Source organism: Drosophila elegans, unplaced genomic scaffold (assembly GCF_018152505.1).
Source record: "Drosophila elegans isolate 14027-0461.03 unplaced genomic scaffold, ASM1815250v1 contig_208, whole genome shotgun sequence".
NCBI classification, from domain to species: domain Eukaryota; kingdom Metazoa; phylum Arthropoda; class Insecta; order Diptera; family Drosophilidae; genus Drosophila; species Drosophila elegans.
In genome coordinates, this window is record NW_024545578.1 from 5769597 (window position 1) to 5783466 (window position 13870).

Below are 13870 nucleotides of genomic sequence, written 5' to 3' on the forward strand. Positions count from 1 at the left end.
TCAGAGGAGGGGGGGGGATAGGTAGGATTAGGATGGTACGGATCCCAGGGGACTTCAGATACGATCTACAGACAGGAACTGTAAACTTGCTATGCGCTCGGGCAAAACAAAAGCCAGCGACATTTTCAGATAAATTAAGTATTTTTAGTATTTTTAGAAGTTGTCTGTCAGTTTTATACTTGCTCGGTTTTATGTTTCTCCAGAGAAAAACAAAATATTTTCTCAATAAATTTAAGCTCTTAAAGAAATTTAGATAGAGAACGTTTTTAGACACCATTTTCTGACTTTAATGCAAGTTAACTATTTATTTGAATTTCTTTTGAAATATGAGTAAATATTCCTAAAGATCTTTTAACGTTCTGCTTAAACAAAACAGTTGACCTATTATTTGAAAAATTTTCTAAAATATTCAAAGAAATTTAGTAAGATTTTATATCTTACATATTTTACTATAAAGTAGTCATTTAAAAATATTTTTACCTTGTCTATACAATGAAGTGATTAAAATAAACTACTAAGTAATTTAACATTCTTCAAAAGTTTTACGAAAAACAAATTTCTAGAAAAACATACTTAATTAAATATTGGAATCAACAGAATATTATGATATATTTTTTAAATATATAAAATATTTAATCAAAAAAAATTTCATCACAATCTCAATAAGTCTTGCTATTTGTTGCATATTTTTTGTATGTTGGCATATATAAAGAATGCCAATATTTTCACTGTGTGAAGCACTCGATTTCTTCTCATTTTTTCGTAGTTCGCTGTTTTTGTTTTCTGCCAATGCATGCGAAAACTTCGCAAGTAGATTTTTGAAAGGTTTCCGGATGCGGAGCGGCGCTTTAATTGCATTTCGCCGCGCTGCCCTCGCCGTCGTCTTGCTGACCCGACTCTCCAGCTCCTGTTTTCAGGAGGTTCCTTTAAATAATGCAGCGCATTGTCTGAATTGCAGGTGGATCCGCCAGGGCCACGCCCCTAAAATGTTGGCCATAAAAGGCTACTCCTTCCAACAACACTTGCTCCTACATAGATATAGAGTATATATATATATATATATTTTCTCTCGCGCTTTGCTCAATTTTTATGACATAAAAGCGCCGAGACTGCCATTAAAGAAAAGTGTAGCACGCTTCTTGGCGCTGGAATGGCCACGGAGATTTTTTCAGAACATCTCGTGCTGTTAGGAATTTTCCAACACATTTGGCAAGCGAATGGGGCTGAGGCGTAACTGGGGAATCGGTTTGTTTTGGCCAACTCAGCTGGCCCTTTCGCCAGAGCCATTTTCATTTCCATTTTCGTTTTCATTTTGCCCTCGCTGCTTGCTGTTGTCCTTGTGCAAATAATTTCACTGATAAAGGATTTTCAACGCATCTTATGCTCGCTGTTTGCACTTTCGCAATATGTTTGCCGGCAGTTTGTTTTTGCTCACTGCCCAAGAAATATATATTATATGCTTTGCCTGCCGGCACACTTGCATTCAGATTAATAGCTCTCAAATTCTTTATTGTCAGGCCTTAAAAAAGTTTATATATCTGGAATTAAATTGTATTATGCTTGTTTTTTAACATATAATAAGAATGTTTAATACCATTTTCTTATTGCGCTTTGCCGGTGGTCTATAATATAAAGTTAAGGGTTTCACTTAAATTAAGAGTTAAACAGACAAACAACATTAGACTTTTATTTAATAACATATTTTAACAAGGCATAAAAAGTTTTTTAATTTATTTAACTTACAATTAGAAAAAAAAGTTAATTAAAAAACATTTCAACTAGTTTTAAAAGTCTCTCATTTCGACCTGAAGATATTTCAGTAATTAGAGACACATTTATTCACTGCTATTCTTTTGATGTCTATTGTATTTGACTGAGAGCAAGTCGCCGGATGCGCTTGTAAGTAGTTTACGCGCATTTAAAAAGACGGTGCACTGGCAACATAAGCAGCAGGAGTCTGAGTTGCAAGCTGCCAAGACAAAGGAGCCGAGGGTTGGGTGCAAGGATTCGAAGCCAGGACAAGGAAATGAATGTTTCGCAGGCCGGAGAAACGTGCAACTGCAACAACAACAGCAGCAGTAAATGTTGCTGCTGCCACTACCTTAAGCTGCACTTTGTTGTTCTGTTTTTTTTTTGTTGCAGCTGCAATTGTTGCTGTTGCTGTTGCTACTGTGCAATGGGCATTGTTTGCTCGTTTCACAGCCAAAATGAAACTCAAATCAACTCGTGCATTTCTAATGCGAATTTATATGTTTTAACCCAACGCTGCCTCCATCAAAACAGCAACTGTTTTCTGACATGTCCGGCTAGTAAAATTTGTGCCCTTATTGAAATGAGCCAAAATGTACACAATGTTTGCTCTGGACCCAATAATGTTGCAGCTGTAAAGGGGCGAAAGTGCACTTGGAAAAAATATCTTTACATTTTCTATTCAAAATGAGTCGTTTTTATAAACTGAAAAAAAATAGTTAAACTAGCTTTTTTGTATAATTTTAAATAAATAAAATGTTCAAACATATATTTTTTAAAAAGTGTGCATTAAATATTTTTACAAAATTTAATTGTAAAAGTTAGTCGTTAGCTAGACAGTAGTAAAGTGGTTTTTTTTCTGAAATTCTGCATCATTTGTACAGACATATTTGGAAACATCAATTGCAGCATCATCAAGTTTCTGCGACATTCTTTGCTCTGTGTGGCGATTGGGGAATAGAATCGCAATTCCAATCGGAATCCGTGTACGTTTACGTATCTCAATCCCTGCTCAGCCACTATAATTTCTTTCTTTCAGCTTTTTCCCTCTTTTCCCTACTTTCCGGACCCTCTGAGCTTCTGAGTTTCCTCGGCAGATTGCCAGACTCCCTTGGAGTCTCGAATCTGGAATCTCGAGTCTCGAGTCAGTTTGTCAGCTTGTCAGCACATTGGAGGAGGAGTGGCCGGGAAAATGGGAAAAGCGGAGCTCCGCTCACATCTCCTAGGCCATGGCTTGCTTTTGTTACTCATTTATTTTGATTTGTTTACCATTGCGATTTATATTTCTTCGTCTCGCTCAGCAGAATGGCTCAAAGGAGGGACTGGCAGCGTGCAGAGCAATAAAATTAAGCTCGGATTTATTGACCCATTTCAGTTTGACTTGCTGCCATTTCCCTTAACCCCTCTCGTTCGGCACTCTTTGTTATGCATGGCAACTAAATTAAAATGTTTTTACTAATCCCGACAAGTTACTCTTTTAATTACTTTTTCTCCTCAAACGAACAAAGCCGCATGGGGCAAAAGGATTCAACTCCTCCAATTTGCCATCTCACCATCTCTCAATCTCCCAATTTCCCATTTTCACTTTGTTTACATTTTCCCTGCTTCGATTTTTATTTAATTTGCCAACTAACCGAAAAAGCCAGTAACCTATTCTGCACAAAATTGATCCAATTTAAGTGTGCATTTCAAAGTTAACAATATTTCTACCCACTTGGCTTGGCTAATTGAATCCTGTAACGAAATTCAGCTCTGATAAAAATGTTTGCTTTGTTTTAGCTATTTTCAGCTTATTTGTTTTTTTTTTTTTTTTATTTTCCCAAGATGTACCTAGACCAAAGGCAATTAAATAAATGAAGGCTTTTGTATGCGCTTGGCTTGTCAAATTTAGGATTTATTTGTTGCTCCCTTTGTGGCCCTTTGTCGAGAGTGTATTACAAGCAGCCGAGCATCGCATCCAACTACAAAAGGCGTTAATTAAATATTTTCGCTCAAAGACAAGGCGGCAACCAATTACAATAGTCGACAACTGCGCGACTTCCCAGCGACAATGGCAGTGTAATTCTCAACAAAAATCTCATTAAGTGGCAGCGCAAAAAAAGAACAGCAGCCCAATCACGGCCAGGAAAAATATATCACTCAAAAAGTGCAATAATAGGTTAACGCGGAAAATTGCTTGCAATTATTTTGGTACAAAAACTACAATTAATTACCAGTTTTGAGAGCTACAAAAATATTAAATTTGTAGTACTAAGATTGATTTTAATTAAGTGAGAATTTACAAATATAAAATAATCAACACAATCAAAATATTCAACACAAGTAAAAAACTTCAAAGTTTAAGACCAGCCTCGAGGGCTTCACAAATATTAAAAAAAAAAGAATTTAAATTATATATATATTAATATATATGTATAATAAAACATAAAAAAAATAATCAAGCAAATAACAATACATTAACAAGTTTAAATGTTCCAATTTTGCCCAGTGCACAAAAGGTTTGAAGGGAGTTAGCAGACAAGTGTTAGATGAAAAGCGAGCTACCTTTCGCCACTCGAGCTGTATCCATCCGATCCAGATCCACTGCTCCTCATTGTTGCCGTTTTGCAAGGCAAACTATTTCGAACGGCGGCTAATGCGATTAGCAAATCGAAGGGTTGTCGATTGAAATTCAAGTGGCTGTCGCAATTAATTAATTTCATTGTTCGCTCCAGGACGCTCCTTCTGCTCGCGGCTCGTTTAAGCTGAGCTGCTTGTGTCGTGTTGTTAAGTGTTTATTCGATCCGCTTTCGGGTTCAGAGTGCACCGACTCAGCTCCTTGAATCTCCGTGCCGATGACACTCATTAACATAAAACGCAAAGGTGGCCGCAACCCATAAAGCCAGCTCACTTTTCGCACTCATTAAAACGACGTTGGCTTTTGTATACTGTATTTTGTATTTTGTGTTTTGTATTTTGTGTGTGGGTCACTGTCCGGATGTCTTATCATTTTCGGAGGAGGGATGGGTTGGAAGGGGGGGATATAAAAGTGAAATGCGAGGGTTATCAACCCATTTTAGGGCTGACGTCAGCAGCGGCACTCAAATTTCGGCTGCGACAAGTAAACCCTTTTTCGCAGCCTCAAAACATTTAAATGTAATCTATTATCTTAATTCCAACACAAATTGTTTGGAGCCAGCCACGTCCGCGTCTTGGTCGCGGTGCCATTCAGCATTCGTCCTTGTGCGGGCTCTTAACCCGGCTAACGAAAATAAAAGCCCATTTACAAGCCCACTGGCAGTCACAGTCACAGTCAAGGACTTGAGCCTTGAGCCGCCTGGCAATTCAAATGCCACAGGACACTCAGGACAAACAGGATACACAGGACGCACAGAGAGCAAGGACAGCTGGCAAAGCGCTGAAAAGCAAAGCTTATCGGCCGCAACGTAAATCACCCAATTTACCATAAATAAAGATACGTACATATTGTCAGTCGTTTGGGGGCTGGTGGTGGGTTGGCTTTTCGGTGGTTTTTGTTTCGTTTTTGGATGGTATTTGGCTGCTTTTGGGTGGTGCAACCGCAAACGTGGCCACCGTCGAAAACCAAAAACCAAAAGAGCCGAAACAAAATACCTTATCGCGAACAGGCACATCTTTAAGTGGCTGTCAACGGAAGTGGGTTGAGTGTTGTGGTGGGGAGGGGGAAGATTGAGGGGGTGGCACCACCAAGTGGGGGGGTGGTTGATAGTGGGGCTGAAGTGGCTGGGACAGGGGTTTTGTGGGGCAACTACACCATTTGGCCGAACATAAATCTGCATGAACTGAACCGAGTGAACGAGTGAAGGTGCTGCCAGGAAGATAAATAAATAGCCATTGAGTCGATGAGGGGGATTACCCCGAATTACAAGCAATAACAGCTTAAACACTGTATAAATAAACACAAATAACAATAAGGTTAAGACCTCAAGAAGTTTGCATCCCTTCGGGGACCTTAAAAAGCTTTAAAATACTTACTTTGGGAGTATTTCTTTTAAATCATTAAAAACCTTACTTTGTACTTGCAATATATTGAACATTTGAGAATATCCTATGACTAAACCTATTTTTAAAATCTTCAGAATTTTAAACTATGTACTTAGATTAAAATGTATAGGATTTTAAGCATGCAAGTGATTTGAAAATTAATAAATTATAATATTAAAAATAAAAAATACGCAAATAACAATAAGTTTAAGTTCTCAAGAAAGTAGAAATCCCTTCGGAGCTCTGAAGTGCATTCATGCTATATAGCTCACCCAAAAATATATAATTTCAAAAGTATTTCAGGTAACTAATTTTTTTGTGTGTTTATCAAAGGAATTTTTAATTTTATTTTAAGGCACTTTTTCAGAACCCATACAATTCTGGCTATAAGCCATTCCAAAAGCCATAAACTGTTGCCAACTCCGCTGCACTCGTTGTCTACCGCATTAGATCCAAGTTAAATCCCCTTCGGCTCTTAGCTATTACTCTCATGATCAGGCAGCAGTTGAGGTTGCAAATGTGGGTGTGGGTGTGGGTTTGGGTGTGGGTGTGGGAGGCCACTCTGTATCTTGGCCGGGGCTTGCCACTCTTAGATTTACTTTACAAAAGCAACATTTTGCCAGTTGCGACACGCCACTCACCAGTGTCACCATCTAACCGGCTTGCCATCTACTCTTTTGCAGGCACATCAAATGGAGTGGGAGGTGCAGGAGGAGCAACACTACCAGCAACAGTACCAGCAACACTACCAGCAACACCAGAAACAGCAACCCAAAAGACAGCAGCAAATCGCGATTATGACGATGATGACGAGCACAACGACAAGGATGAGAGTCACGACAACAAGCCCAACGACTTGGCTGAAAGGGACCGAAAGGACAAGCACGAGGAGCAGGAGCAGGGAACAACGAGCTGGAACTGGAAGGAGAAACTGATGCTGGTGAAGAAGGAGGATGGCGTTGCCAAGCCTGCGGCAAGTCAAAAGCGTGCAGCACAAACGACACAATCGCGAAATCCCATCAGACGGGCGCACAGTGAGCGGCATTTGTCGACGGCGCCCTCTGTTACCACCGCCCCCTCATCCACCGCCCCTGGCCACGCCCCCCCGAGAAACTGCCACTCCATACCAACAACTCCAGCCAGTGGCTGGGTGCCGGCACAGCAGAATGTCATTTTAAATTTTAAGGACACAATGGCACTGCGCATAAAAAGCAACCGCAGCGACTCGAGAGATTTATTTCAAAGGCGACCGAAGGAGCCGCCACCACCGCCCCCAAAGGGGGGAGTGGCTGGCAAAGGATTAGAGCCGTCTCAGCCGCACGAAATCAATAAGTCGCCCCAGAGGACAGTGGTTCGGGTGGCCCCGTTCAAGCAGCAGGTGGATAGCTGCACCCACGAGGTGCATCGCCTGAAGATCTCGCACAGCGAGGAGGAGGTGGAGCTGCGCCGGAAACCCAATCTCTTCCAGATCCCATCGCCCCACGAAGAGGATGCGGCTCCCAAGAAGACCTCTATACTGATTAGTGGCGACGATTGCTACTCCACCATGAATCTGAGTGCGGACGCAGCTCAGCCTTTGTATCAGTCCTCGGTGGTGGTCAACAGCCACTCGGCCACCAGTGTGTGCATCAGTGTGAGCAGTGCCGAGGAGCAGGAGCAGGAGCTGAACCAGCTAAACACTCTGCGCAGCCAGCAGCTGGGCCCGGGCATAGCCATCATACCCATACGCGGAGTCAGCGAGGTGAATCTGCAGCGGTCGGTGTCCTGCATCTCCTCCACTTCGAGTAGTTCCACCTCGAGCAGCAGCAGCAGCAGTGGCAGGGGCAGGACCTTGATTCGCCTGGACTACGACAGGGAGCGCAAGGGATCGGCCACCAGTAGTACACCCATCAATACGCCGCCTGTTATTAGTTCCACCCCAGCCACTCCGCCGCCCGAGGAGCTGGTGCCGCACGAGACCGAGCTCTTGAAGATCCTGCGCAATCCCGTGGAGGCAGTGAAACTCAATTTGGTTCCCCATGTCTGTGGCCTAAGGGCGCCCTCGCGGGAAAGTGGTAAAACCAAGAAGGGGGAAGAGGTACTGAGTACCACACCCGCCAAGGAGCCCAATTTCATAGCCAAACTCCTGAGGGATCCCATGCTGGGCCAGGTGGCCGATGGCCTGGAAACGGAGACGGTGGCGGAACTCATTGAGAACTCGCTGCAGAGATTGCAGCAAACGCGCCGGGGCATCGACATGAGCGGCACCAAAGACCACGATGACATGAACCGGCTGATCAGCGCCTCGCTGCAGCGCATCCGCCTGGAAAGACAGCCACATCCGGTGGCGGCCACACCTGGCAGTGCAACCAAAGAGGAGGACCGCCTGTCCAATCGGGGCAGCATCAGTTCCGCCAACAGCTTTGCCTCGGCCCACAACTACGAGCTGTTCGACTTTGACACCGGAGCAAATGGCAATGAGTCGGATTGCTATCAGAGCTGCTCCAGCGAGTTGACAGCCTCTGGTGTCCTGGAGGAGGACTCTTTAAAGGATCCCGAAGCGGAACTAGATCCTGCCACGCGTGCCAAGTTCTATCAACTGCTGGTGGATGCCACTTTGGCCGAGATTGAGCACTCAACGCATCAGGATTTGGGCACCGACGCGGAACACCACTACGAATCGATTAGGCACAGTGGGGATCCCATTTACGAGGAGATCCACGAGGTGCCCCCGCCTCTGCCACTCTCTGCTCCGCCGCTGAACGATGCCGAGCTGGAGAAGAAGGCGGCCCGTTCCATCTTCGAAGGAGCCTCCAAATATGATATACTCTCCTATTTGGTGGACGCCAAGGAGCGTGGTTTGGCCCGCGAAGAGAGCTTCGATTATGGCAATAATCCTAAGATAATAGAAGAGGAAGCTGCCGATACTCTGAGTGATTTGGACAAGCGACAGGCGGAGGAGCGGGAGCGGGAAAGGGAGCGGGATAGTGGACAGAGCAGCATGAGTTCCCTGTCGCCGCCACCACATAATTTCATATGCGGCGGCGGAGGAGGAGGAGGAAAATCCTCTGGCAGCGATGTGGAACGTCAGGACTCTGGAGTGGGCTCGGAAACTAGTAAGACCTCCCGTAGCAAGTACCAGGCCACGCCCACCGTACTCCATCTGTGCGAGGATTGCGATGGAGCCGTCGAAATGCAGGTGGGCGATGGCGGAGTGCTCTATGCCCCATTAGTTTGCCGGAAATGCGGCAAGAAGCGAGTTGAACGCAAGGAGATCATCACCGAGATCGTGGAGACGGAGGAGAAGTACGGCAGGGATCTGCAGATCATACTGGAGGAGTTCTGCCACCCCATGCTGGTGGCCGGCCTGCTCACCCAGGAGCAGCTCTCCGCGATCTTCCTCAACACGGAAGATCTGCTCGAGAACAACCAGACGCTGGCCGAGCGCATGCGCGACGCCCTGGACATGTCGCTGGAGCAGGGCGACGACGACCTGCTCACCGTGAACATCGGGCGCATCTTCCTCGACTCCACCCAGATGCTGCACGCCTTCGAAAGCTACTGCGTCCGCCAGGCGGGCGCCAGTCTGCTGCTGGCCAACCTCGAGAAGGAGAAGGAGCTGCTGCGCATCTTCCTCAAGGTCTCCCAGATGGAGAACGCCGTGCTGCGGCGCATGAACCTCAACTCCTTTTTGATGGTGAGTGCTTAACCAAGTATTTCATACTCAATTAAAGATATTTTTGCTTCGATTAGGATTAGGATTAGGCAATAGGATTTTATTGCATTTAAAATAAAACGGTCTACTTATATATTTCGCATAAATTAAACATTTTATGATTAAATCATGTTTTATTTTAAATAATATGCATTGTACTTAATATTAAGAGTTTATATTGAGAGATATAAAATATTGAATTAATATTTATGTTACTATTTCAATATTTTTTAACAGTTTATGCTAATCCATATATTTCGAATAGGTTCCTGTTCAGCGAGTGACAAAATATCCCCTACTCCTGGCCCGTCTCTACAAGGTCACACCCACCCAAGTTGATGGGCGCGATCTGCTGAAGCAGGCCCAGGAGAAGATCGAGCTGCACCTGAACCACATCAACCAGGAGGCCAAGGATGTGCCCACCAAGCTGTGGCGCCGCATCAGCTCCTCCAGTCCGAATCGACGTGCCTCCTGCGAGATCGACATGATCAACATCAAGCTGCGCAAAATGGCCATCGATGTGCTGGAGTGGAACCACGACGAGGTGCGGTTCGCCATGGAGGGACGACTGCTCTACACACAGCCCACGGACAGCAATTGGAAGAAGGCCCGCACCATCAAGTTGACTCCCGTTAACGCTTTATTGGTTACCAATGGCAAGGTAAGAACTGTCCATTCAAATCCAATACTATTCTATAAACTCAGTCTAAAGCTCAGATCAATTTTTTTTTGTTATGCCTAAAAATGTTTTCTATAAGCCATAGTTTTAGTCTTGAAAATGTTAAACCTTCCTTTAGGTAAAAAAACATTTTTAATAGAAAAAAACGTAAATCGAAAAAGAGGCCTTAAGGCCTCTATTATTTTTACAAATTATATAGGAAGTTTTACAATAAGAAGGTCTAACTCTTTAACAAATTTAATTTGTAGGCTTTTCGTAATTTTTTTCTTACACGGATTTGCTTGACTTTTCCATGCCCAATCCTTTTCTTTAACTCGGCTGAGCACCTCTTGTAGTAGCTCACTCTACTCCAGTTCCTTTACCTCCTCTTTGTGCTCCTGACTGGCCACATTCGACAGGCTTCAGCAGACGTTTGGGCGTTTGACACGGGCCAAGATGGCAAGAGGCGATTGCAATGGCGATGGCGATGTCCATGGCGATGCCAAGGCAATTAGCGAGCGACGCCATCCAGCTGCCTCCGTGCGGCGGAGCTGTCCGGAGCTGTCTCGGATTTTCCGGCTGCCATGGCAACACTTTTCCGTGCGATAAAAGATTTCAACAAATCAGAGCCGAGAGCCCATTGAACCGGCACCGAATCGAGCACAGAACTAGGAACCCTTCTCGTTCTGGCTTTTGCTCCTAATGAAAAGTGCTTATCCCAGCAACTATCTGGGGCCCAAATAACAAAACCATTTTCAGCTTTCCTGGGGGGAGAGCGGCAGAGGAAAGTGGCATCCTGCCAGGAGTTTTGGGATCGAGGGCGTAATCGGCATACGGACGCAGTGCGTATGTCACATGTTTTGTTTGGTGTTTTTCATTTTTTTCTTTTCTGCTCCGATCGGGGTTTTTCATTTTTTCCAGGCACAGGCACAGGCACCCTGCTCTAAATTTTTAACCCGGTCTCTCGACCGCCGACAATTGCTCAATTCAAGAACGGTCACCATCCAGTTCGTTGCCTGTTCCCTTTTTGGTATTTTTTTTGCGATGTGGCTCCAGCTGCTTCTTGGTGCCGTTTCCTGCGGCAGTTTCTCGGCCTGACAAGCTTTGTCAGAGCCTTATCTAGGATAGTCCAAGCCACACTGGAGGAAAATACACGAATTTAATAAAAATTATGTATTTAAGACAGCTAAATCCTTTAAACATGTCATTTAAAAATATTATAAAAATTAAATCGAGCTTTACGATTTCATTTTAAAAGACATGAATCCACCTAAATTGGCTTAAGATTCCCTTTATTATAAATTCAGCCTTTGTTTACTTAAAACTTAGTTGAAACATTAGGTTTGCTTGTTTTTCTTTTTAGACATTATAATGTAAGAAATTTAGGTCTAGGGCAAACACATTCTATTTAATACAATTTAATTTAAAACATATTTATGTTAGAATTAAATAAATTATTTAATGAGTTAGGCAGTTATTGTTATAACAGTTTTAAAGCACTAAAATATACTTATTCAATCCGGATATTTAAAAAAAAATACTTTTTTCTTTAAAAATGTAACGAGTTATTTATGTAAAATATTTATAAGATACAAAAGGCTCAGTCAAAAATGTATATTGTGAACTAAAACATTTTATTGTGCCTAACTTTTTTTAGTATTAAATATCAAAAACTTTTTCTCTGTGTTTTTTATATACCTTCCCTTTTAGTTGTAATTTTGTTTAGTTTCGTTTTACACAATTTTCAATTTTTCTTATTTTGTTCTTTATTTTTTTCATTGTCGCCGCTTTTGGTCCACTATTTTTTTTGTGCCACACCAACCGACATCTCCATCGCCATCGACGACAACTAAAACTAAACCTGAAACAACGACAACCGTACAACAACAGCCAAGTGCCAATTACAGGGCAGAGAAGGCCATGTCGGAAAAACTGAATTTCCCGAAGCACACGGGCATCCGCGAGGCCTCGCTGCTTTTGGTGAAGGAGAAGTGCGGACGGTACACGCTGATCCGGGAGCCGCTCTATCTGGACAGATGTGTCGTGTGCAGCGAAGCGGATTGGGATGATTATTTCGAAGTGCAGGAAATTTCATCGAAGGACACATTCATATTCAAAGTGAGTACGAGAGAGTATCGGTATCGGTACGGGTACGGGAACGGGTATGGGTATCGGCAGCAGGTCCTTTGTTTTGTTCTACTCCAACTGGCCAAGCCAATTCAGTCCGCAGTCCGTAGTCCGCAGTCCGCAGTCCGTAGTTCTGTTCCCGTTGAGTTGGCTTTTGAATTAGTGAGCGTCCGCCTTTTGACTGCACAATGCAGACCAGTGTTTGGGCTTCGTTAGTTTACAGCTTAGTGTGGGCATGGCTTTTGGTAGGAACGGGTTGGCAATGATAGTTCCTGACCTTTTTTCTGGCCGAGAAGTGCGGTTAATAGAGCAGCGCAACAGGAGAGTTAACCAACCTCGAAATGGCGTACTTCAACAACATATGGAAAGAGTTTTACCAATGATAGAATATTTTTAAAATAGTTATAGGGTTTGGAGAAGATAGAAAACGGTTAGATTGTTTTATAATTTACAAAGGTGTCTGAAAATATGCTACAAAAATAAAAATAATCCCAACACACTTCAGGTAACAATGTATTTTGTGTTGCATACTTTTAGACAGCGTTATAATGATTTTAATATTTATATGTTTATTTATATGCCAGGTTTATATTTATTTGTTTGGCTTGTTATTTTTTTATTAAACAATTATATAAATTACGCGAATGACAATGAAATAGATTGAAATTTAAAATTTTCCAAATGCAAAAGCAATACAGTAACATCTAGATGAATCAGCTTAAAGTGCTTCCAGCACAGTCATCTAGGAATGTAATAAAAGTCACCCTTCATTCACACTCGCATGCTCATAACCTTTTGTATGGGAAATGCTGGGAAATTCTTTGAGCGAGGGAACAAGGAAGCTGCAGCACAATGACGAGTTTACCTTTACCCGAGGACGAAAGTAAAGCAATTTTAATAACAGACAGAGCGCAAAAAGCGTATGCAAAAATCCATTCGAAATCTTTGCCCGTCTAATGCTTGTAGCATCATCCGACCAGCCATCCAGATTTTAGTCATGCAAATTTCCATTTTTTTTATTTATATTTTTTTTTGCTGTTCAGGGCCGGCTAAGCCATTGCCGGATGGATGGGGAGAGGGTCCTGGTCGGGCCGGGCCCGCAGGCGGAGATCCAGATCCTTTCAGACGCGCTCAGGCAGCGCACGTAGAGCGGCTGCCAAAATGAATGACATTTATTGAAATACGTTATATAAAGAATGAAAGAAAAACGCACGGGAGCGCAACAAAATGGCTGCGTGAAAAAGGGCGAAAAAGCAGACAGCCAGACTTTGGGACAATGCCAGCCAGACAGAGATTCGGTACAGGCTACAGTTCACAAAATAAACATAATGATATATGCCTTTAAAAAATAATTTAATTTATCTATTTAAATATTGGGATAAATCAAAATAAAATACAACAAAAGGTTAATAAACAGAGTTAGTTTGCAATAGACAGCTGTCATTTCACGAATGCTTTTAATATAACATAAAACGATTAATATATTTCGAATTTCCGGCTTAGTAGTCAACAAATAATTTAAACCTGTTTTTTTAGGTTTGTTTTTAATCGAAAACTTTATGAAAATGTTTTTTATTTATTTCAACAATTTTTAAATATGTTCTAAAATAACATTTGTATATGCAACTTTTCTGTTATTA

The 13870-nt window shown here is 42.7% G+C and overlaps 1 protein-coding gene across 1 annotated transcript in view; it reads left to right on the plus strand.

The window, feature by feature from the left end:
• LOC108145946 overlaps positions 1-13870 on the plus strand; it is a 120230-nt gene that overhangs the window by 105353 nt on the left and 1007 nt on the right. The window contains exons 7-9 of the mRNA XM_017271654.1: positions 6435-9427; positions 9711-10106; positions 11994-12221. Of these exons, the coding sequence (XP_017127143.1) occupies positions 6435-9427; positions 9711-10106; positions 11994-12221 (3617 nt within the window). The remainder of the gene's footprint in view (positions 1-6434; positions 9428-9710; positions 10107-11993; positions 12222-13870) is intronic.